The sequence below is a fragment of the Typopeltis vanoorti genome, chromosome 24 (assembly GCF_054136105.1).
Source record: "Typopeltis vanoorti isolate ZY-2024b chromosome 24, IOZ_Tvanoo_1.0, whole genome shotgun sequence".
Lineage (NCBI taxonomy): Eukaryota > Metazoa > Arthropoda > Arachnida > Uropygi > Thelyphonidae > Typopeltis > Typopeltis vanoorti.
Window position 1 is genome coordinate 12,122,390 of NC_143572.1, and position 27,511 is coordinate 12,149,900.

The following is a 27,511-nucleotide window of genomic DNA, read 5'->3' on the forward strand; positions in this document are numbered from 1 at the left end:
CCAGTTCACAAGCTTTCCAACAAGAATTGAGCCCTGTCCAATACATCATACTACAGAATGGCTTCACCTCAAGGAAGTTTAAATGTATCCCGGATGCTTACAAACCTATTCCCAAGAACCATGAACCTATATGATGAGTCCCTATCCTATACATTGCAGACATCTTGGAGATGATTGCAAAAATCCTGAAAAGATACAATTTAGTTCTTACACTCTTTGCTATCAACAAAATCTTCTCGTGGTTACCATTCACAAAAGATAAACAGCCCAACTCTCTCCCTCCCTGGTGTTTACCTGGTTCAGTGTGATTGTATCCATTCATACTTTGGACAAACAGGACATTCTATTGAAAAATGACTACAAGAACACCAGTCTTATATCAACAACAATAAATCTATGAGCCTCTTTAGCTCAGTCGGTATAGACGAAGCCCTTGGGTCAGAAAGACCTGCCTTTGATTCTTGTCCATGACGTGAGGAACCTTTATCTGGTCTCTTTCGATTAAATGTCAGTTAGCAGGTCTTATATCGAGGCAGAGGGTTTTTCATCCCTCAGAACAGGTAAACTGGCCCCATGAACACACGCTGCTACAGTCAAAAAATACATACTCAATCCCTCATTAGGAGGGCTCAACGAGTCCTAAGGGGCAGTCGAGGGATGGGGGGAACCCCTACATAAATAAAATAAAAACAATAAATCTGAAAAAATGTTGCCTTGCTCAGCATGGAGTAGGCACCAACCATGATAACCTATTGTCCAATACTCACCTTTTACATTGGTGCAGGTTTAGGTTTGAGCAGTCATGTAAAGAGAGTGCTGAAGCACTTCTGCACAGTACAAATATTATTATTGTTATTTTTTTTTAAATTTAATATTCAATGTAATTCAATTGATTATGCAAATTTAATTTTATTTCATGTGTTGAGGCTTAAGTGAAGAATTCATGTTGGAGGTTTAATGGAATATTATCAGCACTGAGAAAGGATTAAAACTAATTTTAATGCTCCAATATTTCGTCTCAGTTACAGAGACATCTTCAGGGATTACAAAAAAATTTTTGTAACGATACACACAAATACAATACAACACTGAGTGAAACTAAAGTCCTATCTAGGTGGTGCACCCTCTATGGGTGTCTGCAAGTGGCCTAGGATGTAAAGAGGGATCACTGATAATTAATGTTTCCCAAATTTTGGGAAGTTTTATGCAAACGTATTTGTTTAAATTAGGTTGATTCCTGAGTGCAGATGTGGATTCAAAGAACAGACTTTCTTTTTTGAATTTACTATGGTGGAGCATGGTGTTTTTTTTTCCAGGAGATCCTGTAGGTTGTATCCAAACCATGGTCTGGATACAACCATAATTGACCAGGTCCGATTGACCTTAATCGTGATTGCAGATGTATGACGTGTTCTTCTAACTGGATGGCTGCTGATCTGCCTGTCTGTCCGAAGTAAGCAAGTTTACAGGAACACGGTACTCTATATACTCCAGGCACTGAGAGAGGAGGGAGCTGACCTTTGGTGGAACGGATAAGGATAGCAAGTTTACGGTGGGGCTTAAAAGCTGTATGGAAGTTGTACTTTTTTAACGATCTGGCTATTTTTTCTGATGTGCCACAGATGTAAGGCATGGTGATGGCATTTCTGAAGTCCTTTTGAAGAGATGGTCAGGGAATGACTTGATTATTTTTTTAATTCTATAATTATTGTAGCCATTGGAAAGGAAGGTATTGTGTACGTGTTTGAGTTCAGTTGAAAGGGCAGTTTCACTGGAACAAAGGTTGTGGGCTCTATTGGTTAGAGTTTTAATAATGCCATATTGCTGAGAGGGGTGGTGGCAGAGAGTTTGTGAATGTATCTGCCTGTATGAGTAGATTTTTTATATACAGAGAAAGAAAGGTTACCATTAGGAAGACATGTTACTAAGGTGTCTATGAAGGGTAAACTATTGTGATTTTCCTTTTCCATCTTAAACTGGATTCTTGGATGTAGACTATTAAGGTGACTGAGGAAGGAGTCTAATGTGTCTAGGCCATGAAGTCAAATAGAGAACACATCATCTACATATCTTAGCCAGATAGAAGGTTTTAGAGGGTAAGTGTCTACAGCTCGTTTTTCAAAATTTTCCATGTAAAAATTGGCAAGAGGGGATGGGGGGGAAACTCATGGCAGTTCTCTCTATCTGTTTGTAGATTTTGCTCTTCCAAGAAAAATAGTCAGAATTGATGGCAAAGGAAAAGAGCTCTAAGATATCAGAAGGAAAAACGTTTTAAAATCTTACTTTAAATAATACAGACATATTGGTCAGCTTAGACATCATCTCATTGTTTACGAATATTACCCTAATTGACACCTTAACACTCTTAAAAAACGTTTTTCCTTCTGATATCTTAGAGCTCTTTTCCTTTTCATTCCCATTCACAGAAGTCTTTGTGTTATCCCCACAATTTGGGCAATGTGTCTGCTGAATTTCAGATTCCACTATCATCCCAAGATCTCTTAATTCCTCCACCTCCGACAATATATCCCCACCAAGCATAAATTCTACATCCCAACTTTGTTTCCAAAATTTTAAAACCTTACATTTTGCAAGATTGAACTCGTATCCCTATTCCTCTGCCCATTCACTCAATTTATTCAAGTCTTGTTGTAAGGTCACTACATCTTCTCTATTCTTCATAGTTTGTCCCAACTTTGCATCATCTGCAAATAATAATTGAAAATCTCCATACAAATCTTCGCCAATATCATTAACATACAAGTTAAACAGTCATAGCCCTAAAACAGACCCCTGAGCTAAACCACTAGTGACTTTCCTCTTCCGGGATATTGCTCCCCCCATACACAACTTGCTAATACCTATCAGATAGCCAGTCTCCAATCCAATGCACTAATCTAATATCCAATCCCATCTGCTCTTGTTTGACTATCAACTTATCATGTGGTATTCTATCAAAAGCCTTTGTGAAATCTAAGTATATTACTGTGTCCAAGGAAGCTGTCACCTTATTGTAATAAGTAATAGATTATAAAACATGACCTCCTTTAGCAAATTCATGCTGACCATCAAAGAAAATACCATTGTTGTCAATCCAATTCTGGATCCCAGTTCTCACAAGCTTTTCTAGCAACTTAACCACAACACCTGACACACAGATAGGCCTATAATTGGATGCTTGAGTTCAATCTTGAGTATATGAGTGAAATGATGTCGTCTATAAAATTATATTTTTGGCCCAGTTTTACCTGATGCACAAAATTTATGAAGTCTAAATTTATAAGTAAAATATAATGAAACTAAAAAAAATTACCAAGTATAAAAATTATAAGACTTAAAAGTTATGAAACCCTAGGCTAACTGGTCAGCCTATAGGTAAATCTGGCAATATTTCCAGCTCTCTCTCTCTCTCTCTCTCTCTCTCAGATGGTGGAAGGCTCTTTATTTTCAAACTTTACTTTAATATCATGCTGAAGCATCACAGTGCTGCAATTTTTTTTCCCTACTCTCTTCCTTTTGTATACCAATAATCCTCTTCCAATTGATTATGAATCCAGTCCACAGCATGCTGGTAACAGAACATGAATTATAAATCATCAAAAATCAGTTGATATTCAACACTCTTTCACAGTTTGACTCCAAACTAACAGACAAATCATTGTTATTTTTTATTTTTTTAAATTTTATGATTACACAATATATGGCTTCTCCCAGCCTACTCATCCCCACCTTCCTGTGGTATGGCCTGTTTTGACAACAGGACTCTGGCATGATGAGTATTGCTGTCCTTAAAGCATGCCTTCACTAGTTGGATGAAATACCAACTCTCTCTCTAGGTAGTAGATGTCTTTCATCATCCTGCTTAGTGGAGGCATGAAGCAATCATTGCCAAGTTCTGCCTTTAGTAAGGTTTCTGGTCTTTGTCCTTAGCTTTCTTTCTTTCTTTTACATACAGTGCAGATGGAGACTTTCATGTTCACACTCTCCACACTGTAATTTTTAACTTGGGAGTCAGTACCTAATCCATTTGAAAATATCACAGTAAAGCCTGCTGGAAACACTTTAGAGACTTCCTGATCAACTGGCAAATAATCTCGCTGTTGCTTACTTGCCAGGTTGTATCTGGAGGGACTCCAAGTATACCAGTTTTCAAGGGGTGCTGTCTGTGGCAACACTTGGACTGGATTCTGGGCACACTTTGAGTGGGAGTGGTGACATCAATGATATGCATCACAAACACCACCACCATATATACAAACCTGATATGTAATTCATCACTGAACCACAATTGGTATCCTCTGTGACAATCTCATCTCATCTTGGTATACATAGCATAGGCAGAGTAGATGTTGAATGTAGCAGTGAATGTGTGTGGAGATGATCAGTATGGAGGAGAATATTGCAATGTGGGTGGGGAAGTTGAGACTGAGCAGATATACGTGGTAAGCTGTGATAAAGGTGAGAGGGTAAAGGTAGGTGTGGTGGGGAAAACACAACCAGCATGTGACTTGGATAGGACTAATTATAGACCTATAAATGAACTGCTGTATTTGTTTACATATGAGAGAAGTATCAAAAATAAGGGAGATGATATGGTTTCACTGATTGAGTTGATTGGCCCCAAAATCATTGCAATAAGTGAAACATGGGAGAATGAAGATGCTATCCTAATGGGAATAGAAATGGAAGGATACAATATTTTTCACAAGAACAGAAAGGACAAGAAGGGAGGGAGGGATGCTACTGATGATAGTAGGGGAATTATGTCCACATAAGGTAGACATGAAAGAGGAAAACAGTGGCAATCATTATGAGGCACTGTGGTGTAAAGTGCAGGTTGACAGGAAGACACATTTAGTTGGATGTTGATAGGCCTGGGAATGTGGAGGGTGGTGATGAAGAAATGTAAAAACAACTTGGATTAGTGAATAAAAGAAGGGTAATTACTATGGGTGATTTTAATCATAGCAGTACAGATTGGAATGAAGAGATAGCATTTGGGAATAAGTAAAATGAATTTCTCAAGTTCTTCAGAGATAACTACATGATTCAGCATGTAAAGGAGAGCACATGAGAATCGAGAGTTTTAGATCTGATAATTTCATCAGAGGATGTAGTTGTGAGCGAGATTTTGCACTTTTCTCCAGTTTGTGAGAGTGATCATGAAGTGATCACCAGAATTTTTTCTAGTCAAATGCAGACTTCTGTAAGGAAAGGATATATATGTAATTATAAGGCTAGTGATCATGACAAGCTCAGGAGACAGCTTGGAGCTATAGCATGGAATGAGGAATTGATCAGTAAGGAAATAACTGCTGCATGAGAACTGACAAAGAAATACATAACAGCATCAATGTGTGAATGTATTCTGAAAGCCAAAAGTATGAATAAGGTAAGTGTAAAATGGATGAATGAGGGACTTAAACATGAAATCTGGAAGAAAAAGGCACTTTGGAGGCAGTACAAGATGAATAGTGGTAATAATCAGTTAAATGAAGAGTATAAAAAACAAGTCAGGAGAGTGACTCAGTTAGTAAGGAAAAGAAAAGTGTAGTATGAGCAGAAATAAGCAAATCAGGCAAAGAAAAACCTTAGAGAGATTTTTAGATATATGGCAAGTAGAAGGAAGAATGATTATGGTAAGATGATGTTAAAGGAAGAAAATAGTAGAATGGTAACTGCTGAAAAGACATTTTTGAAGAATTCGGTGATCATTTTATAAGGGTGTTTCATCCTGATAAGGGTGAAATCATGAGAAACTTAAGTGTAGAGGACATGAGAGGATGGCTTAATTGTAAGTGTGCAGGCAGTATTTCAAAACTGACAAAGTAATAATTACTGATAATTTAATATAATGTCAATGAGGCAATAGTATTTGATGACACATCACCATGCATCATAAGGGAATTTTCCAGGAAATTGGCAGTAGCATTGGCATGACTGTCTAATAAGTGTCTTATAACAGCACAGATTCCAAGAGAGTGGAATGGGGTTAAAATTGTTCCACTGCATAAAAGTGCTGATAGTGCTGTAGCTACAAATTATAGGTCAATATGTATATCTGGAGTTGTGGTGAAGTTACTAGAGAGATTAGTGAGAAGTAGGATACAGAAATGGGTTGATAATAGAAGTATTCTCCATGGTTATCAGCATGGTTTTGTTAAAGGGAGATCATGTTTTATTAACATACTAATGTGTGAGGTAGGTTCCAAAAGTTTCTGGCATGACATACAAATTCGCACCAGTTTTAAAATATAGTGTGTGACAGATAGTACCATCTATTGGGAGGTAAGTGTTCCAGTTTCAACCTTCTACTTGCGCCATTCAGTTGCAGGCAGCACTCGTTTGACTAATATGTGGAATGCTAAGTGGCTGTAATGTTAAATATTGAGTACCACACTGTGATAAAGTTTTTCACCAAAGAAGGGCTTTCTCTAAGTGCTATCAAGCAGCAATTGGATGGTGTTTATGGGGAAGCTTCCATTGAGGAATGGGCTAAACAGTTTCAGCCAGAAAGAGAGCACTGAAGATGATACTCATGGTGGTTGGCCCGTAGACATGATCACTGAGGAAAATGTTTCTCTTGTTGAGGAGGAACTGCTCAATGACAGATGGCTGAAGCTCAAAAAAATCTCAGAAAGGTTGTAGCTTTTATAACAACCATCTTTTGCATTATTCACAAGAAGCTTCACACGACGAAAGTCAGTGCAATGTGCCTGACTTCAATTCAAAAGGAGCATCATGTGACCTGTTCCTGCAAGTTTTAAGACAAGGGAATTAGAGTGAAGTGCTGGAATCCATTGTGAGAGAAGAAGAGTCCACACAGCTATTGTTGCGAAGGTTGCAGTGAAGGGCTGTGGCTTCCAGGAGATTGAACACCCACCCTACAGCCCAGATTTGCACCCAGTGGCTGTTACCTCTTCCCAAAAGACCTTCGAGGAAGAAAATTTGCAGATGACAATGAGGTGAAAGATACAGTTTTAGGCCATTTTGCAGACAAAAGTACAGACTATTTTTTAGGCATAAAAATGGCTAAAAAATTCAAAGATGTGAAAAGTGTATTGAAGTAAGGAAGATTATGTTGAAATGTGACACAGTTGATTTCTTTCTATCGCCTTTAAAAGTTAGTCAGGCCAGAAATTTAAGGAACCCTCATACTTATAAAAGGTGACAAATATCTTGGTCAGGAATGATGCATACACAGTAGTGTACTTGGATTTTGCAAAAGCTTTTGATAAACTGCCATACAACAAGCTGTTCAATAAATTGAAACAGATGGGATTGGATAACAGGCATGATTTGGATCAGTGACTGACTATCAGATAGGTATCAGAAAGTTCTATATGGGGGGTGCAGTATCTCAAAAGGTCACTAGTGGTGTGCGCAGGAGTCAGTTTTGGGACTGTTGTTGTTCAATTTGTATAATAATGATATTGGGATGGGTTTAACAAGTGATATGCAGCTGTTTGCAGATGATGCAAAATTGGGAAGAGCAATGCAGAGTCAAGCATTGTTATGGCTTTACAGTAGAACTTGAATAGATTGCATGAATGGACAGATAAGTGAAACTATCAGGTCAATGTTGCAAAGTGTAAGGTTTTGAAATTTGGTAAGCAATGATGGGATGAAAGTATACACTTGGTGGGGAAACTTTCATGGTGATAGAGAAGATGAGTGATCTGGGAATGGCAGTGGACCCCCTGAAATTTAGGGATCATTTGGCACAAGTTGTGAAGACATCACATCAGATAATGGCAATGGAGGACCCTGACATGCTGAAATAAAGAGGTTATGATGATCCCATTATATAAGGCTTTGATCAAGCCTCATATGAATTATAGTGCATAGATTTGGTTGCCTGGTTTTTATGGTGATGACGAGGATATGTTAGAAAGGGTCCAGAGAAAATTCACAAAGGTGGTCAGTAGTCTTTGGAATGTGGAGTACGAGGACAGATTGAGAAAATGTAAATTGCAAAGCCTTGTGAATATGAGGAAGAGGAAAGGTATATAATTGAGACATATAAGCTAGTCAGTGGTGTTTATCAGGTTGACATGGAAGAGATTTTTCATAGAATGGGAGAGGGGGCTAGAATAAGAGGCCATTGCTGTAAACTGTATAAGGAGGGTGTGAGCTGAGTGAGGAGCAGATTCTTTGTATGGAGAGTGGTTGGTAAGTGGAATGTATTACCTGAGTGTGTTGTGAATGTAGACACGTTGAATCAGTTTAAGGCATGGTTGGATGAGCATTGTGTGTACCTCCCACAATGAGCCTTGGATTTCATGGAGGTTAGAAGTTAATAATAATATCAGGTTATTGAATTGGATTGGGGATTGGCTGTACTCCCTCATACAGAACTCTCTGTTATCAGAGAGTTGTGCATGAGAGAGTGGTATATCAAGAAAGTTACAAGTGAGGGGTCTCTCAGGTCTGAGCTTTGGGACTCATATTGTTTAACCTTTACATTGTCAATAATGTGCAGGAGATACTCAGTTGATTGCAGATGATGTGAAGTTGGGAGGGGGTTATTAGTAATAGCCCTTTAGGAGGAGTTGAATAAGCTGGACAGATGGACAAATCAATGGGTACAGTTTAATGCAACTAAGTATGTAAATTCTTGAAGTTTGGAATCTATCAATGGGAAGCTGTACACTCTGTTGTAGGAGCTATACTAGGGGAAATGAAGGAATCAAGAGACTCTGGAATGATGAATGATAGATACTCAAAGTTTAGGAGACATATCATAAAGTTGGTGAAGATAACCCTGAAGATTGCTGCATTAATGAGAAGGACACTGACCAGCAGAGATAGAGAGTGGTAATTCATTGTATAAAGTTTTTATTAGAAGTCAGCTGGATTATTTTATTAAGATTTGGTCACCTGGATGTGAAGGAGGATAAATTAATCTTGGAGAGGGTGCAAAAATGCATAGCAAAAATAATATCAGGATATGACTGAGACTTTTAAACTGTCAAGATGTAGTTACAGGGCTGACACTGGGAAATTCTCTCATATAAACAAGAGGAAGGAACAAGGGCTATCCCTGTAAGTTACAAATAGGAGTGATGAGTTTGAGGAATGCATTTTTTTTTCATGGAGGGTGGGTGATTCATGGAAATGCATTGTCTGATAGGGTAGTGAGAGCACAAACAGTGAATGAGTTTAAGGAATGTGTTGTTTATGACATACAAATTCAGATGGGCTTACCATAATGAGTCATATGACTCTGTGGAGGTCCTAAATAATAATAATAAGAATTTCTCTCTTATTCCATATAATTTATACAGATGACTTCCTATGCTTATTCTGTTGCCTGTTTTCATATTTAATTTGTCATCTTTAATAAAAATTGTACCTAAATGGTTGAAATGTTTTACTTTTTCAATAAGTTCTAAATTCAGACTGCAGTTGATGTCTTCAATGTTTTTTCTGCCTATTTTCAGTGTCTTTGTCTTTTTATTGCTTATTTTCATACAAAATTTATTATAGCAGTTATTTGATTTAGCCAGGGAATCCTGCAAACTTGTACTGGATTTATTCAGGAGTATAAATCATCTGAATAAAGTAAAGAGCTGAGATTAGCAACTCCAGTTCTGATATCTAGTTTAACATAGCTTTCCTTCATGATGTGATCGATATAGGTGATATATTGCAGTGGAGATAACGTGTACCTTAGGTTTACACCTGATTTTACATCATGCATGCAATACTTCATTCATTTATAACTTACATAAATATAATGACTTACATAAATATACACTGAGTGGCCAGTTTATTAAGAACATCTTTTTAAGGAAAATAAACAGGTGGCAGCAGTTTGCTATATAAATCAGGTAGACAGGCATCTGACGGTTCCCTGTTTTTTTGTGTTTGATGCATCAGAATGGATAAAAGGCGTGACTTAAGTGACTTTGAGGATGGTATGATTGCAAATGCCAATGTGATTTCACCAGTATCTTATGCAAATGCCTACGCTTCTGTGTTTTTTTTTTTTTTTTGCAAACAGTGTTTGCAAACTTCAAGCTAATGGCAGTCCTATGGAAGGAAACATATATTGATGAATGAGGTCAGAGAAGAATGACAAGGATTGTGAAACATGATAGGAAGGCCATGACAACCAGATCACAGCTCAGTACGACAGTGATAGTCAGAACATCATCTTGGAACATAATAGTTTGTCATATGATGTCATATGGACAAGGTACAAGAGCCAGATGATCACCTGGGTTCTAATACTGTCAGCTAAGAATAGGAAGATGCTGACTGAAAAAATATCTCCGGGTCTGACAAGTCCCAGTTTGTACTGTATCATGCTGATGGCAAAACCAGAATATGGTGGCAATAACATGAGGCCATACATTCCTTCCTGCTAAGTAGCAGCTAGCAGGAAGGATGTTTAATGCTAGCTCATGCTGCTAGCAGGGATGTTTAATTAGCACAAGTTAGTTTCTCTCATACCAGCTGACCACTGTCTGAATGCCACAGCCTATCTTAACATCACTGCTAATTATGTTCACTCATGGCTGCAGTTTATCCATTGTCAAATGGCTTACAGCAAGACGATGTACAATCCCACAAAGTATGTAACATGTTGAAATGGTTCAAAGAACATGATAGCAGTGTCCTTTACTTCAGTGGATGCGCATTTCCCAGGCTTCAACCTAATAGAGTATCCCTAGGATGAAGTGGAATGAGCAGTTTGTAGCATTAATGTGTCACCATCCAATCTGTAGCAACTAGGCAATGCCACTATGAGAGGGGGACAACATCCCAGAGTACCATCTTAGACACTTAGTTGAATCAGTCAGAGAATACAGGCTGTTCTTAAGACAAAAGGGAGACCCACTCTTTATTAAATGGTGCTCCTAATAAAGTTGCCACTCTGTGTAGACTATGGATTGATCTGTATAGTGTCCCATTTACACCATATAATTATAGTACTTCAATAAGCTTTTCTCTTGGAACCTTATCATATGCCTTTTCCAGATCTACATAACTCAAACAGAGATCAATGTTATATTTCAATGATTTCTCATCTATTTTAAAGTGAAAATCTTGATCCTGACAAACTCTATCTACCTGAACTAAGAATATTCTTCTGTAAGTTCTCCTTCCAAAGTTTTTCTTAGCTTCTTCTCAAGTATGCTTGCATAATCTTATCTGGAACACAAAGAAATTGCACTGTAATTCTCACATTCAGTTTTATTTCCCTTTTTTATACATGGGATATTATGAGAGCTTTGCTTTGATAGTCATCTGGTATTCGATCTTCTGACCATGACTTTCTGGATTATGCAGGGAAATTATGAAATTATACTGGATTATGCAATTGTAAAACTTTTATACCTGCATGTTTGAATATTTCTGGTCAAATATGCTTTTCCATATTTCAGGTTTTTAATTGCTTGTTTCTGCCTTATGTGTTGATATATATTCATTTCAAAAATTATAAATGTCCTGATGTTTATGTTCTAGCTTCTTACTAAAATCTTCCCATGATTTTTGTTTAGCTACTTAACTTCCAGAGTTAACTATGGAATTCTGATTTTTTTTTTTTTTTTTCAGACAACTTCAGAACATGCTTCTCTGGGTGAATCAATGAATGCTTTCTTCAGTGTCACTGAATCTTTTGGGCTTAACTCTTGTTTTCAAACTTTTTCATTTTTACCTAATGATATTTGTTTGTATATTTGTATCTATACTTCACCTCTGAAAGCCGATTCTTTTTTAAAACTCTTTTTTACTTTTCCTTTCAATATGATATTGATTTTCATCCTGCTGAAAACTAAATGGTGTGCAGTTTCTATTTCAAATCACTTGCATACTCTTGTCATGAATGAGCATTGAGAATATCAGTATCAACAATAACATAGTTAATGAGACTTTTTTGACTTCTTTTCTGCCATCCCAAACATGGCCTGGCAACCTACATCCAGCCTGGCCTCAAGGACATAACCCAATGTGTACCATACAGAATACTCCATAGGTATTTAAGTTCAAACTACCACCATCTAAAATGTCTACAAATCACTATTGACAATCTGGCCTGATCAGATGGACCAGCCACCACCTCACCCTGCTATCCATGTTGGTAACTTCAACTTTTTTTAGAGTTATTCCTCTAACAACTGGTTAGAGGCTATTCCTCTAACCAGTTGTTAGAGGAATAGCCTCACACCATGTGGGGCTATTCCTCTAACAACTGGGAAGATAATAATCTAGTTAACTGGATGGATACATATAACCTGTATTTGATTTACGATGCCAAGCAGGAAGGCACTCTCCACTCAGCCAGATGGAACAGAACCTACACCCCATAATTGTGCATTGCTCTAAAGACTCTGAAGACCACACTCTACCAAAGAACCAGAACCATCCTTCACAGATTCCCTAATAGTAAGCATTGTCCTACACTAATAGAGACAAGCACATCAATCCCAGTCATCAGCAGAACACCAATCGCTAGATGGAACCTTCGCAGGCCCAACTGGAATGCATTTCAGAAACGAATCAAGCAAACCATTAGAGCAATTCCACCCATCCCTAATTGCTATCCAAGATTTGTTAAACTCTTCAAAACTGCAGCCAAAGCCTCTATCCCTAGAGGCTACAGAAAACAATACATAGCATGCTGGAGCAGAGAAACTGAGAAACATTTAGCCAAATATGAAGAGACTGAAGACCCAACTGTTGCTAAGGAGCTCATAGCAATGCTGGATAAAAACAGAAAGGATAGATGGATCTCAACCTTTCATGAACTCGATTTCACCACATCTAGCTGGTCAAAAAGCTGGTCACTTCTGAGAAAATTAGGTGGAGCAGAACCAGCAACACACAAAACAACAGAGATAACTCCTGATCAAATGGCCAATCATTTATTGAAAACCTCTAAGATACGTCCCAGCTCTATCAAGAAAATTACTGTGCAATCTTCCATCAGACAAATCCTGAAGCTGGGCCTCGAGCTTCCTGAACTTGTACATCCAGTATCTTGGGAAGAGGTACAGGTAGCCTTAAAACTCACCAAGAATGGCAAGGCAGCAAAAGTGAATGGTATCCTCCCCGAGTTTCTAAAACATCTCGGTCAACAAGGCCAAACATGGCTGGCTGCCCTTTTCTCAAAAATTATAATGACTGGAAAACTACCAAATCTGTGGCAGGAAGCCAAAATAACTGCCACGCCCAAACCAGGAAAAGATCCAAATGATGTTAAAAATCTATGCCCTATCTCCTTGCTTTGCTCCACCTTTAAGCTCTTTGAAAGAATTCTCCTTAAAACAATTTCGCCACTCATCGAAAGAGCACTCCCAATTGAACAGGATGGCTTCAGGCTGGGAAGAAGTTGCTGTGACCAGGTCCTGGCTCTAACAACACAGATTGAAGCAGGCTTCCAGAAGGAACTTAAATCTGGAGCCACTTTCATTGACCTAACATCAGCTTATGACACAGTCTGGATAAGGGACCTCCTCCTAAAGCTAGGAAATATTATAAGGTGCAAAAAAACCTTCCAGCTGTTTGAATCCATTCTCTCCAACAGAAAGATCCAGGTCCATATTAGCAGAAAAACGAGTAGGCTCAGATTCCTTCACAATGGTCTCCCACAGGGTTCTGTGTTATCCTGTTTACTCTTTAACATCTACGTGTACGACTTACCACATACCAGCTCAAGCAGGTATATGTACGCTGATGACCTAGCGATCCTACATCGATCTACCCTCCTTTGCCAACCTGCAATCAACCTTGAACACAGACCTGAACATCCTGGAAGAGTACTTCAAGCAGTGGCACTTGAAGCCAAATCCAACAAAAACTGTGTCCACAGTATTTCACCTGAATAATGCAGAGGTGAATCGACACCTCAACCTTTCTTTCTGTGGAAAAATGGTAGAACACGAGCCTCACCAGAAATACCTTGGAGTGAGTCTGGACAGAAGCCTAACCTATAAAAGGCACATCGTCAACCTGTACAACAAAATTAAAATGAGAAACAATATCATTTCAAAGCTTACTAGTACAACCTGGGTTGTGGTGCAGAAGTATTAAGGTCATCTGCACTAGCCCTCGCATTCTTTGCAGCAGAATATTGTATCCCTGTTTGGGAAAGAAGTGCACACACTAACATTATAGACACCCAGCTAAACTCTACCATGTGCACAATTAGTGGGAGAGTGAGAAGCACCCCTCTCTCCTGGCTGCCTGTCCTATCTAATATTGCTCCATCAAACATACGGAGAAGATAAGCCTCGATTAAAGAATTTAATAAAGCAATGAGCAACCTACTCCTGCCCCTGCACCAAACTCTAATAAATCCACCTAGTCTTCGCCTAAAATCTAGAAAGCTTTTCTGGTCCGTGGACAAACTCTCTTCAGCTGCCCTGCCATCAACAACTGACATGTGGAGAGAATAGTGGTCCAACAATCTCCCAACAAACAGCTTCCTGGTAGAATATCCTAATCTTCTACCAGAGCACAGAGCACAGGGATCTACCTACTAGTAGATCCCTGTGCTCTGCAGCCTGATTATGCTCTTCCTAGGAAGATTTGGTCATTAATCAACAGAATCAGAACTAACCAGGGATGATGTGGCTACTTACTACATAAATGGAGGCTGTTAGATCACTCTTATTGCGATTATTCTCCTGTGGTCAGATGATCACTCATACTGTGAACCTGTAGGCCACCAATTTCACAGTGGTGGCCTACAGGATATCCACAAGGTGAAGGATGAGGCCTTGGATTGGCTTTCCAGACTGGACATTGACCTGTAGCTGTTCTGTATTCCTTTTGCCATAAGAGATAAATGCAAGGCGAATCAGAGTAGGAGAGAGAGAGAATTTAGGGAGTATGAGTGAGAGGTATGGGGGTGCTAGAAGAGGAGAGAATGGAAACGGTAGGAGAGATGGAATGAGAGAGAGGTATGGGAATGCTAGAAGACGAGCGGATGGAAACAGTAGTAGGAGAGACAGAATGAGAGAGGGATATGGAAGTGCTAGAAGTGGAGAAAATGGAAACAGTAGGAGAGAGGGAATGAGAGAGATGTATGGGAGTGCTAGAAGAGGAGAGAATGGAAACAGTAGAAGAGAGAGGTATGGGAATGAAAGAAGAGGAGAGAATGGAAACAATAGGAGCGAGGGAATGGTAAGAGGTATAATGTATGGCGACTCAATGATCTGTGGTGTTCAAGATAGGATGCGTGAGGAGTGTTTGCCAGGAGGAACAATAGAAAGGGTGGCTATGGCAATTAAGAGAGGTGAAAGGGTGGATGAGATGATTGTGATGGTAGGAACGAATGACTTGAGTGGTAATGTAAGTCGGGCAGCGAGAGATATGAGATTTTTGCTTGAGACTGTATGGAAGAAGACAGAGAGAGGAAAAATAGTGTGCGTGTTGCCTAGGTATGATAATGATGAGCTGAGCAGAAGAGCGGTGATATTGAATGGCATAATAGCGAGAATGTGTGACAAGAGAGGACTGGTATATGTGGATGCTTGGAGTGCGTTTGAGGAAAGAGAGGAGTTGTATGTGAGAGATCGTTTACATTTGAATGAGGAAGGACGTAGGCATCTGGAGAGATTGCTGTTCTGAACGAGTCAGTGTGTCCCAGGGAGGATGATAGCAGGGATGGCCTCTTGTGGGAATGGATACTTGGGAGAAGGGAGACAATGTCAGGTAACACTGAGCCCAGTGGAGTCTAGAAGGGATAATGCTGGGTATAGAAACAATGGCATTTATATGCTGTATACTAATGCCAGGAGTATCCGGAATAAGGGAGAGAAATTGGTGGCGCAGATAGCATCAGCCTGGCCAAAAATTATTGCGATCACTGAGACGTGGTTGACAGAAGAGGATATAAAAACAGAAATAGAAGTCGCTGGGTATAGCATTTTTCGTCAGGATAGGAGGGGAAAACGTGGTGGTGGGGTGCTGCTTATGATAAGTGATGACCTATGTCTTCTAAGAGTGGAGAATTTGGAAGGAAGTGAGACAAATGATTTTGAGAGCATATGGTGTGAGGTAGAGGTAGGCAAGACAGGATATTTAGTAGGGTGTTGCTACAGACCCAGGAGCACAGAGGATGGGGACCAGGAGATGTTTAGACAGCTAAGTTTGGCAAGTGCAAAAAGAATGATTGTTATGGGAGATTTTAACTTCAGTAGTATAAATTGGAGAGAGGAACATGCATGTAACAATAGGGGAATGGAATTTCTAGAATTCTTGAGGGACAAATGTCTTAGGCAACATGTAACAGAGGGAACAAGAGGTTCAAAAATTTTGGATTTGGTTATAGCATCAGAAGAGCTGATAATAACTGACTTGACGTCTTTCCCACCAGTTGGAGAGAGTGACCATATGGTGTTGACTTGGAAAATGAATAGACATGCAGGAGTATCAAAGAGACGGGAACTTATGTGGAATTATAAGGCAGGTGATTATAATAGTCTTAGACGTCAACTTCGGGAAGTTTCATGGAGGGAGGAATTGGAAGGCCGGGATATCACCAGTGCATGGGAAATTGTGAAAGAATATTTGTTATCAGCAATGGTAAGTTGTATACCACGAGTGAAGAAGAGGATGCAATTTGGAGTGAAGTGGATGAAAAACAATATTAAACAGGAATTGCATGCGAAAAAGAGGCTATGGAAGAGATATAAGGAGACAGGTGAAGAGATGCATGAGGAATATAAGACACAGGCCAGAAGAGTGACTAGTGTGGTAAGGAAAGCGAAATCTTATCTTCCTTCCATTCCCTGGGCACCTTTGGCTTTGGCAAAGGTGCCCAGGGAATGGAAGGAAGGTAAGATAGTACCATTGCATAAGGGTGGTAACAGACTAGAAGTGTCTAATTATAGGCCAGTCTGTGTGTCATCAGTAGTTGTTAAGATCTTGGAGAAAGTAGTGAGGGACCGTGTACAGCATTGTGCAGATGAGGGTAATGTTATCTGTGAGAATCAACATGGATTTGTGAAAGGACGCTCTTGTTTTAGCAATATGCTAGCCTTTTATAATAAAGTTGCAAGAACATTAGATGAGGGAAAGGCATATACTGCAATTTTCTTAGACTTGGCGAAAGCATTTGACAGGGTGCCACATGATAAGCTGATATTTAATTTGCAGCACATGGGTCTGGATGTCAGATTGGTCAACTGGATTCAGGATTGGCTGTCTGATAGGTATCAGAGTTGTGTATGGTGGAGCAGTTTCCAGGAGGCAGAGGGTTACAAGTGGGGTCCCACAGGGCTCAGTACTAGGACCTATATTGTTTAACCTTTATATCAATGACATAGCCAGTGGATTGCAGGAGGATATTCAGTTGTTTGCGGATGATGCGAAGCTGGGAAGGATTATTAGTAATAGTGCAGATGTGGTAGCCCTGCAAGAGGATTTAAATAAGCTAGATAGATGGGCAAATGAATGGGGGTGTCAGTTTAATGCAGCAAAATGTAAGGTCTTGAGGTTTGGGAAACATCGATGGGATGCTGCATACTCTATGGGAGGAGTTATACTGGAGGAAGTAGGGGAGACAAGAGATCTGGGGTTGATGATTGATAGAAACCTGAAGTTTAGGGGACATATTGCAAAGGTGGTGAAGGTAACACAGAGGACTGCTGCTATTATGAGAAGGACACTGACCTGCAGAGATAAGAGGGTTATCATTCCGTTGTATAAGTCTCTGATCAGACCACACTTGGACTATTGTTCTCAGATTTGGTCCCCAGGATTTGAAGGGGATAAATTAACTGTGGAAAGGATACAAAGACGGATGACAAAGATGGTTTCAGGACTGTACAAGGATAGTTATGAGGATCGGCTGAGAGAATGTGGACTGCAGAGTTTGGTGGATAGAAGAAGGAGAGGTGATATGATTGAGACTTTTAAACTGTTGAGAGGTGGTTACAGGGTTGACACTGGGGAGTTCTTTCGCTTGGTTGATCAGCGGGAAGGAGTGATGACAAGAGGCCATCCCTGGAAGTTACGAAAGGAAACTGTGAGCAAGAGGGTAAGGAGTGGTTTCTTTGTGTGGAGGGTGGTTGAGCCATGGATTGCATTGCCTGATGGAGTGGTGGGAGCGAGAACGGTCAGTGAGTTTAAAGAGTGGTATGATAAACTTTGTGTTTCTCAGGGGGGGACCTCCCCTCGATGAGTCTTGACAGACTTTATGTCTTAGGAAGGACCTCCCTCGAGAGTCTTTTGACTCCTTGGAGGCCTGAATAATAATAATAATAAGAAGAAGAAGAAGAATAAATCTCTCTCTCTCTCTCTCTCTCTCTATGTGAACTTGTGTTACATCTTTGTTGGAATCTAGTATTAGTTAAGACCAACCCATTTCCTGAACAGAAATCCAACAGATATATATTTTTTTCCTAATTTTCCCAAACTATTTCTGTACATCTAATATTCATTTCCTACTTTGCTGTTAAGATCATTAACAAGGACAAGGTTTTTATTTTTCTTTATGTCAGGTACCTTCTCTAATGACTGGAAAAATTTCTCCACTTCACCCTTAATACAACCTTTTGTGGGACCATATGCACAAGTAAGTCTCATTGTCCAGCTTCTCTATTTTTGATCTGTTGTCACATCACTCTAATTGAAATTGTCTACCATTCAAGAAGGTAATCATTGTGTTTAGCATTGAGCACTACAGCTATTTTTTCTTTACCTGATCTAATAAAATTAACTAATAAATGTCAGCCCACCCACAGTACTAACATACTACAGGTTTACAACCTTTTGTGTGGTCGGCATAACATAAAAAGCAACCTAGCATGATATGAATAATGGATGTATTAATAGGTGGACTACTGAAAGCCAGATTTTATCTCTGATTTGTTTCTTATGTTCCTTGCTAATATTTTTTTTTTGAAAGATATGAAAATTTCTCCAACATAACAGAATATAAAAAATTCTTGCCAATTTTTGTGTTTATGTATTTTATTTTTTTAATAATGGGATATATATAGCAACCTATACTTTGGATAAAATGTTAATAACAAACATAAAATATTTAAATCAACTTACCTTATAGCTTCATTACTGTGAAACTTAGATGGGACAGGTTCAATATCTTCATTTTTCTCTTCTACAAAATTTCCACTTTCTGACAGGGCTCTTTTAGGTGACCAAAAGGAAGGCAAAAGGAAGAACCATGGAATCCGCTTAGGACCAAACTCTCCTAAAATTACATATATATATATATATATAAACTTGCTTTGAAATTTCTTGGTTTTTTTTTTTTTCATCCACTTGATTTTTATATATCACCTATATATTGTTAAATGCCCATTTAAAACAATCAATGCTATAATAATTCTTGCAGACAGATCAAGAAACAGGACAGGATGAAAAGTCAACAACTAAATACAGTAAGGTAATGAAACTAATAACAAAGAGAATAATTAGAAAACACAGAGACAATAATCAAATGATTTCTTTTAATAAACACAAAAAATACAAGGAATAAGCTATTTACTTAGAGACACATATTTCAGCTTGAATTTTACAGGCCATAGTCAGTGGTGACAATGGTTAATTACAAGGTAGAATGTAAACAATGGATTGATTTGAAAAAGAGCTGCATGTTATACATAAAACAATGAATATTGCAGTATACCCTCAGATATACCATTGCATTCTTTTATATATAATATAACAAAGCTCTTATTCTTTCAAATCAATCCATTGTTTGCATTCTAACCTTGTAATTAACCATAGTTACCACTGAAATATATGGCTTTAAATAAATAGTATTACTTATTTCTTGTATTTTTCATGTTAATTAAAAGAAACCCCTCATGGCACAAGTATCTCTTAAAGAATAAGAATCATGTGATAATTAGTAATTTTCAGCAATACCTTTCAATACCATCGCAATAGATTGTAAACTATATGATTAAAAATAAGTTTGTGGTTTTTGCAAAAAAATTGACAAAAAAAGTATATAAAGTGATTGCATATGGCATTTATGTGATAGTGGATGCATTAATTATTTAGAGTGCACACCTTTACAACCTTTCAACGTAGAAAAGGTATAAAAACTTATGTAATAAATTCCACACAAGCACATAGCCAAAAGAAAACTCCAGAGACTATCAACTTGACTAGCAACAATTGCCTGTTGCTGCTTTCATATCACAGTAATGACATATAGCATTATATCATATCATGCTTTCGCATCATAATTTTTTGACTGGTTGTTGATGTATGATGAAAAATGACTTTGGTACAGCACCAACAAATTATCACATTATTAGTTATTTTCCAGTGAACATATGTCACAAAAGAAAGCCCACAGTTCACCAGCAGAAGATTTTGTTATGTGTCTGGTGGAATATAATTGATATTGTCTAATACAAACTTGAAATGATGCATTGCTTCAAAAATAGCCTGCACTTTAACACCTCACATGACATGAGTAATCCAAGACAAACTTCACAGCTTTGTTTGAGAAATTTTGTGTCACTCTCATATTTCCAGACATCTTTGTTTTACATTATTACTATAATAATAATAATAATATTCCAATAATATTATGATTACTTCTTTGAAATGAGTTATATGCTCACCTTCTGTATCAGTATTCATTTTGAGACCAATAATATTATACAAATTTATAAAATAACTTAAATTATTCTATGAAAAGATTGTCATCAACTATCTAATTATATATTAAAAATTTTAAGGTGATCAGCAAGCTCAGTGCATAAAAATCAGTGAATCGGCATAGAAACTTCTTGTGAATCTGAACCAGCCTTTCTTCAGCCCACTGTGCCTCCCTTCAGTGAAACAGTCCCTCAACCTAGAAAAAAGCATTGAAAACTTAGAGCAGCACCTCACTACTATAGACCAAATCTTCTCCCATAAAATCAAGTTTTTGTGAATACAAAAAATATAATGCTATTATCCTCAACTTCCATGCTGAAAGCAATGATACAATGAAGGAAGGAAGGAAGGAAGACATAGCCAAACTAATGGAAAAATCCAGTTTTAACTGCAGAAAAATCACCAGATAGCACCGCTTTGGACCTACAAACAAAAAAAGTGACAGGACAACTTTCCAACGACTGGCGAAAGTAACCTATTATACACTGGCATGTGCATCACAACTAATAGCAAGACTGTGAATAACTTCAAAGTCAGTTCAGGTAAAGGTCAGGCTGGGCTCATATACATGATTGACATGTATATGAGCCTGGCCCAACCTTACCTTTACCCAGCATGAACAAGGCAAACAACTTTGTAAACAACTGGAAATAAATGACAAAACAGTGATGAAACATGATACACCAACTACAAAAGAGGAATTCTAATGTGGAAATCGAGCAGTGTTAACAACCAACTTGAAAACCAAAGTACAAGTACTGCATAGGGAATGTGTATGACCCACTTAGTCAACAACAAACCCCACAGAGACTTTCAGATCCATTTTATAAATACATATGGTCTCTGCTCCAACCTCAACAGCTTCCACCTCCAGTCTGCAAAACCCACCTGCTTTTTCTAACAGAAACCCAAATTTCAGACTCTTAAGCATTACTCATCTGAACTTCTCCAATTACACACTATTCAACTCCTTTCAGCTCAAGAGTGGCATTTGTGCATACATTTGCTCTTACATACCATGCCATTTCGGTCTTCCAACCCAAGCATATGCACTGAATGCATCACTGAAGTAATTCTCTTTGGAATGGAAGAGCACATATTTCCCATCCCCTAAGTAAGTCCTGATTCTCCAAAGGATGCACCAAGTCTACACAAATGAAGAACCAAGCATACTGCAACTGGTTATCACGAAGAACTCTGCCCTTTATCACCACTTACACCAAAGTCCAAAAAAACTGCAAGAAAATAATGGGAGCCATGTATTATGGTCTCTGGCCAAAGCAGTTGGCCACAAGTTTTGCCCAATACCGTTTTCACTGCTACTGCACCCATATGTGTCTACTGCATTGTCACCCACAGAGAATGCCAATCTCCTGGCAAAATATTTTTCCTCAAATGCTAGCATAGATGATTTTAGTGAATGTCCCCTAATCATTTCAAATGTCCAATACTCAATGCCTCTCCCAACTTTTCACCAGAAAGTAATCAGAAAAAATCCTATTCAAATTAGACACCAAAAAGTCCCCAGGCCCTGATGGCATTCTTCTCTTGTCCTGAAGATTTGTGTTCCAGAGTTGACTCCTATACTCTGTCTCCTCTTTAAGTTCTCTTACTCCAATGACATCTACCCTACTCTAAATGATGGAAATTAGACCATGTCCAACCTATTCCCAAGAAGGGTGACAAATCTCAAATCTTTACCAACAAACTATCTCCCAATCTCTCTAACCTTAGTCCTCTCCAAAATAATGGAGAGAACCATCAGTAGCCAACTTCTCCACTACCTTGCAAGTATTCAACTAATAAACAACCACCAGTATGGATTCTGCCAATGCCATTCAATGGGGATCTGCTCACCTATGTCATACACCTCTGGATAAGCACCACAAAATAGTTTGGCAAATCTCAAGTAATTGCACTAGATATCTCCAAGGCTTGAACATGTTTGGCACAAGGATCTGTATGCTTCCATCATTCGGTCTGTCCTGTGGCTTCTGCAACTGAGTAACCAGTTTCTCACTGGATGTACATTGTGTGTGATGCTTTACTGTTCCCTATATCTAACTACATAACTAATTATTATTATTATTATTATTATTATTCAGGCCTCCAAGGAGTCAAAAGACTCATCGAGGGAGGTCCTTTCTAAGACATAAAGTCTGTCAAGACTCATCGAGGGGAGGTCCCCCCCCCGGGGAAACACAAAGTTTATCATACCACTCCTTAAACCCACTGACCGTTCTCGCTCCCACCACTCCATCAGGCAATGCATTCCACGGCTCAACCACCCTCCACACAAAGAAACCACTCCTTACCCTCTTGCTCACAGTTTCCTTTCGTAACTTCCAGGAATGGCCTCTTGTCATCACTCCTTCCCGCTGATCAACCAAGCGAAAGAACTCCCCAGTGTCAACCCTGTAACCACCTCTCAACAGTTTAAAAGTCTCAATCATATCACCTCTCCTTCTTCTATCCACCAAACTCTGCAGTCCACATTCTCTCAGCCGATCCTCATAACTATCATTGTACAGTCCTGAAACCATCTTTGTCATCCGTCTTTGTATCCTTTCCACAGTTAATTTATCCCCTTCAAATCCTGGGGACCAAATCTGAGAACAATAGTCCAAGTGTGGTCTGATCAGAGACTTATACAACGGAATGATAACCCTCTTATCTCTGCAGGTCAGTGTCCTTCTCATAATAGCAGCAGTCCTCTGTGTTACCTTCACCACCTTTGCAATATGTCCCCTAAACTTCAGGTTTCTATCAATCATCAACCCCAGATCTCTTGTTTCCCCTACTTCCTCCAGTATAACTCCTCCCATAGAGTATGCAGCATCCCATCGATGTTTCCCAAACCTCAAGACCTTACATTTTGCTGCATTAAACTGACACCCCCATTCATTTGCCCATCTATCTAGCTTATTTAAATCCTCTTGCAGGGCTACCACATCTGCACTATTACTAATAATCCTTCCCAGCTTCGCATCATCCGCAAACAACTGAATATCCCCCTGCAATCCACTGGCTATGTCATTGATATAAAGGTTAAACAATATAGGTCCTAGTACTGAGCCCTGTGGGACCCCACTTGTAACCCTCTGCCTCCTGGAAACTGCTCCACCATACACAACTCTCTGATACCTATCAGACAGCCAATCCTGAATCCAGTTGACCAATCTGACATCCAGACCCATGTGCTGCAACTTAAATATCAGCTTATCATGTGGCACCCTGTCAAATGCTTTCGCCAAGTCTAAGAAAATTGCAGTATATGCCTTTCCCTCATCTAATGCTCTTGTAACTTTATTATAAAAGGCTAGCATATTGCTAAAACAAGAGCGTCCTTTCACAAATCCATGTTGATTCTCACAGATAACATTACCGCTAGAGTTCCACAAGGTTCTCTTCTCTCATCCACCCTATTTCTTCTATACATCATTGACCTGCTCCAGATGACCACCAGTATACATAGTTTTGCAGATAACAGTACACTACACTACATTTGTCCTTCGCACTTGCCAAACCTTGCACCAAATAAACCACCACAACTCATAGAACAACAACTCTCTGCAAGCCTAAATTCTGATCTCCAAACTATTCCTTGATCGGTGCTTGGATAACCTTATCAATTTCAACCCTTGCAAAACACAGTTCTGCCTTATTTCTCACAAAAAAAGAACCATATTATCCCAGACTTACCTTTGACAACATCCATATCTCTAGGCAAGATGAGAGATCTCTTTCTCTCTTTAAGATTACCTTGACATCAAGACTCTCTTGGAATAAGTACATTACAACCACTGCTTCCTCAGCATCCAAAAAATTGGAATTTCTCTTTCATTCAAGGCACTACTTTACCCTGAACAGCTATTAACTCTGTAGAAATAACAAATCTACCCATCTCTTGAGTACTGCTCCCACATGTAGGAAGTGCCCCTAAGAGCTCCCTAAAAATACTCAGTGCAATACAGAAGAGAGCAGTCAGACTGATTAATGACTCATCTGTTACCAACTCATTCCAACCATTCATGCACAGGCATTTAGTATCTACTGCATGTATCTTCTATAAATATTTCCATGGTTCATCAGAACCATCATCAATAATCCCCCCCCCTTCTCTCTCTCTCCTAAATCCATTGAAACATGTGCAGCTATTACCCAATATCCATTCACAGTTAAACTCCATACCTATAGAACAAGTTTCTCTTCCTCCTCCTTCATCCATACTACTGCTGTATTCTGAAACAGCCTTCTCTTCCATGTGTTTCCCAAGGAATACAATGCACAAACCTTCGAATCCACTGTGAACAAGTTCTTCCTTTCCCATTTCTCTTCTCATACATGGTGCTAATGTACTATAGGTTGATCAACAAACCTCTCATGTATGGGCTCAATATAAAAAAAATAAAAATAAATATTTAAGCTAAGGGATATTACATCCCATATTGTTTCATAGCTGAATAAGAAACTAAAAGAGTTTCATGCTGAGTATAGAAACTATATAAAGTTCGGCGAGTCCAAGCGTAAGCAAATACCTGGATAGTGCAACAGATAACCCATTTGGATGCAACACTGAGGCAACTCATAGTAAGGGTGGAGCAAGCTCCGATCACTATTCTTGATATTTACCCATAATGTGAAACCCAGCTCCTAGGAGCTGTATTACTGTTTTACATTATGAGAGAAGGTCACTACCCAGACAAGTTTTGACCTTTATTGAGGTCTCATCAGTGAGTAGGTAGACCTAGTTAATTAATACCAAGTTTGTAGCGAACAGAACTTACATACCATACTATAAGAATTGCCAAGAAGGTGTTCTAATAAATTACTAATTATATGAAGAGCCAAAGGCTTCAATTCCTAATGTAGAACAGTAATACAGCTCCTAGGAGCTGGGTTTCACATTATGGGTAAATACCAAGAATAGTGATCAGAGCTTGCTCCATCCTTACTATGAGTTGCCTCAGTGTTGCACTACCAAATGGGTTATGTGTTGCACTATCCAGGTATTTGCTTATGCTTGGACTCGCCGAACTTTATGTAGTTTCTATACTCAGCATGAAACTCTTTGAGTTTCTTATTCGGCTATGAAACAATATGGGATGTAATATCCCTTAACTTAAAAAATTTCACATCGCCGAATTGCAGCCTTTGGCTCTTCATATAATTAGTAATTAAAAATAAATAAAAAAAAATTTGCCCATCCAGTTTTGTTTAGGCATTTCACATTCACTGGCATTTTTCCTGGGCATATAGAAATACTCTTAGATATCATGCATTATTTTTTCAGTCTAAGCTCAAACATCCTCTTAGTAGGATATGCATTGTCATATTTTGAGGGTGAGCTTATGCTCGGTTATCATTATGAGAGAGAGAGAGAGAAAGAGAGCATGTGTTCTGCTATCATTGATAATACTCTCGCTCCTCTTTTATTCTTACTACTCTTCCAGAATATTCTGCAGCCTTCTTTCTACACCTTTCTATATATCATCTTCAGTTAACCAAGTTTTGCATATTATTATTATTATTATTATTATTATTACTCAAGACCCCACAGAGTCAAAGACTCATCTAGGAAGTCCTTTTATCATACACACAGCTCACCATACCGTGCTTTAAACACACTCAAATTCTCTGCAGACACCACACTCTCAGGCAAGGCATTCCATTCATTCACAACTCTGCATGAAAAAAACCTGCTTCTCACTCACTCCCCTATTCACACCCTCTTTATACAGTTTCAAGGGATGACCCCTGATCTCCCACTATTTTCTGTAGAACCTCTCCAGCATCGATCCTATAACAACCCCTTACTAACTTGTGGGTCTCTATCATATCTCCCCTCTTCCTCCTGTCTACCAGACTCTGCAAGTTGCATCTTCTCAATCTTTCCTCATACTCGACATTCCAGAGGTCAGAAATTACCATAGTCAGTTGCTTCTGGACCCTTTCCAACATCTCTTCATCCTTCTGAAAACCAGGTGACCCAATCCATCTACAGTGGTCCATGCATGGCCTAATCAAAGCCTTATATAATGGAACAAGAATCTCCCTACTTCTACAAGTCAGTGTCCTCCGCATCATTCCCAGAAGCCTTTGTGTTGTCTTCACAATTTTGGTAATGTGTCCCCTAAATTTCAGATCCTTATCCACTATCACCCCCAGAATCTCTTATTTCCTCCACCTCCAACAATATATCCTCACCAAGCATAAATTCTGCATCCCATTTTTGTTTTCCAAATTTTAAAACTTTACATTTTGCAACATTGAATTCACATCCCCATTTCCGTGCCCAATCACTCAATTTATTCAAGTCTTCCTGCAAGGCCACAACATCTTCACTACTCTTCATGGTTCATCCCAACTTTGCATCATCTGCAAACATCTGAATATCCCCATTCAAATCTTCACCTATACCATTAATATAAAATTAAACAGTAATGGCCCTAAAACAAACCCCTGAGGCACACCACTAGTGACTTTCCTTTTCCTGGATATCGCTTCCCATGAACAACTTGTTGATACTTATCAGATAGCCAGTCTCCAATCCAATGCACAATCCAATATATATGCCAGCAACCTTTGGATAAACTGACTGAATCATAGCTACAAACTCATTGCTCTTATTTCTGATACTCCTTGCATTAGTAAACAAAACACATAAGCTTTGAAAGATTTTTCACTTGGTTATACTATAAATCAAAGATGCCAAGACATTATATTCTTGGTTTAATCCTTTATTATTACCTGACATCTCCAAGTACTGATTGCAGGAGGATACTCTACTCTACTTACTCTGCTACACACATCTCACATCTTCCCTACTACTTAATTCTCCAACTATATACAACACACTACTACTACCATAATAATAATTAAAGAGAAAAAGATAAAAATCTGGTTTAAA

General features: G+C 38.7%; 1 protein-coding gene across 1 annotated transcript in view; it reads right to left on the minus strand.

Moving 5' to 3' along the window:
• The window catches only part of LOC150092928 (cholesterol transporter ABCA5-like), a 640,434-nt gene that overhangs the window by 453,601 nt on the left and 159,322 nt on the right, over positions 1 to 27,511 (minus strand). The window contains exon 8 of the mRNA XM_090414108.1: positions 19,021 to 19,174. Within this exon, the coding sequence (XP_090270234.1) occupies positions 19,021 to 19,174 (154 nt within the window). The remainder of the gene's footprint in view (positions 1 to 19,020; positions 19,175 to 27,511) is intronic.